Here is a 2,266-nt window from a genome sequence, read left to right on the forward strand (position 1 = left end):
TCAACCATGCATCAACTCACATAACTTCACTTTACCAATCAACTAGTTAAGTACGAAGTACGAATAATGACCAATTGGGTTGCCTAGGTTAATCCCAGTACTGATTTAGAACCATATAGAAACTGATTGATGAATTTGTACTTCAATACCTTTAGTTGCCATGGACTTGATTATTTCTCTTACCTACCAATTATCTCGTTCCATTATTTGTCGGCATTTGAATTGTGTTTTCTTATTCCATGGCACACATTTGAATTGTGTTTAATGTCATACTGTCACATATGAACATGCATGGTCTCTAATATGGTGTTATTTGGATTATCATTACAATGCATTTTTATGCTTAAAATTTAGAAAATAATAATAATTAAAGATCTATCTCGAGCAAATAGAAAAAAAAGGAAAGTCAATCAGTATAGATATTTTGAGTAGACATGGGTGAGATGATCACTGTTTCCTACAATTGGAATGAAGACGTGAGACCGACTGTATGAATCTATTATTGGTGAAAGAAAAAGTAACCAAGAAAGCAAAGGGTTTTTTCTTTAATTATTTTATTACTTGTATTTCTTTCTTTTTTGTTGTACACTACAACTATTATTCCTTAGAAAAATAGATTATCTTATGTCCAGATGAAATTTGTATCGATGTCCTTGTGAATCTATATGATTGATATCTTAAGATATTTATGCTTGCTATGTAATTTGGATGATCTTTGGTATATCGCTTGTTGTGGCAATACACTAGAAAACAAGCCAACACTATCGTTCCAAATAAGCATCTGCGATTAGGTCCACATCACACACAACCGATGCAGTATAGTTGTGTGTACTGAGGGCTACATTACAAACATGTGTTCAAAAGGAGCATGTATAATGAGCATTACACCCCAATGATTACCATTCCATGTGCAATGATACCCTTACATCAATGACAAGCTCATAGTGATTAGCCCAGAAACTATATGCTTGAGGTTATTTAACTGCGGGCAGTGGCGTGTTCTATTAGTAATATGTCTTAATGGAAAAAGCTAACTATTGGCAAAATCAAATACAACTACCTTCCATTCCCAATGTAATTTTCGTCATAGAAGCAACATCACTCATGTTTAGATTCTGAGCAGGCATAATAATGATGTATTTATTGCTAAACTTAACCCATCTTTCCACTAAGCAAACATGCATTGGAGCACCTAGCTACTTCGGTTGCCACTTTGTTGTATTTGGAGATGGGCCCATGATGGTGAGCATCGATGCGAAAACATCAAATACCAATTTGACCATGGTGTATGGCACAGGTTGTGGATACCCTAATGTTGATCTAGCACCGAGTTGAGCCTTCTGACCATCTCCTCCACTGTTGAGTTGAACCCCTCTTCCAACTGAAATTAAATAAATAGGTTGCACCAAAGTAGTGTAAGCAATGCACACCGATGAAATACTAAAGTTAGTTCATGTATATTTTCCGCTCATATCTAAATCTCATACAAAAACTTAAATGTGTTTGTATAGTACATGCATGTCCCACAAGCATCCCCTCACAATTGAGTACAATTTGCATTGTTGAAATAAATAATTCACCACATGATGCATTGAGTCTTATGATGAGAGTTTTTACACTCCTGAAATTAGTTAAAGGTGATGAAACAATTATCTTTTCCTAATAGCGAGATGAGGTTTCATATATACTAACTAAGCAACTGTGTCATCACCCAATTATCTTTTGTGAATGCTACAATGTTAAATATGTTTATTGGGAAATAAACGGTAACCGTGCAGGGAGTGTGAGACTAAAAATATCTAATAAAGGACAATGCTTTGTAGCAATTGTTAGTAAAAATACAAAAAGATAACCTTCTCCAAATGGAAAATATTTAGATGTTTATGAATTATTTTTTTCATTGCTTTTGGATTAATTCATTATCTACTCATGACCCACGAGGGAACATACTAGATTTCATAAACTTTTGTTATACGTCCAGACAGAATCTACCTAATCCCTTATGATCTATCTAGCATCAAAATACACGTTAACATTTGAACTAATTGCTTGATAAACACTTCATATATTGGGAATGGCTAGAGCCAAGTCGACTACATTTTTTAAGGGTCAGTCAATTTACTTCTAGCCATTGGATGAAAAAGGAATAGTTAGATCTCCTTCTTTTACCTCCCTCCTGAAGAAAATTGTCTCATATTTCACCCCATGATCTGACCATGTTCTTCATCGAGCCGCCTTCCGGCTGGCTGAACCGCCTTGCTATCCC

The 2,266-nt window shown here is 35.0% G+C and overlaps 1 protein-coding gene across 1 annotated transcript in view; it reads right to left on the minus strand.

Moving 5' to 3' along the window:
• Positions 1 to 1,129: 1,129 nt before the first annotated feature.
• Positions 1,130 to 2,266, minus strand: part of LOC123147270 (transcription factor NAI1-like) — a 6,629-nt gene continuing 5,492 nt past the window's right edge. Inside the window, exon 3 of the mRNA XM_044566508.1 lies at positions 1,130 to 1,381. Coding sequence (XP_044422443.1) covers positions 1,310 to 1,381 — 72 coding nt within the window. The 3' untranslated portion in view covers positions 1,130 to 1,309. The remainder of the gene's footprint in view (positions 1,382 to 2,266) is intronic.

This window comes from Triticum aestivum, chromosome 7A (assembly GCF_018294505.1).
Source record: "Triticum aestivum cultivar Chinese Spring chromosome 7A, IWGSC CS RefSeq v2.1, whole genome shotgun sequence".
NCBI classification, from domain to species: domain Eukaryota; kingdom Viridiplantae; phylum Streptophyta; class Magnoliopsida; order Poales; family Poaceae; genus Triticum; species Triticum aestivum.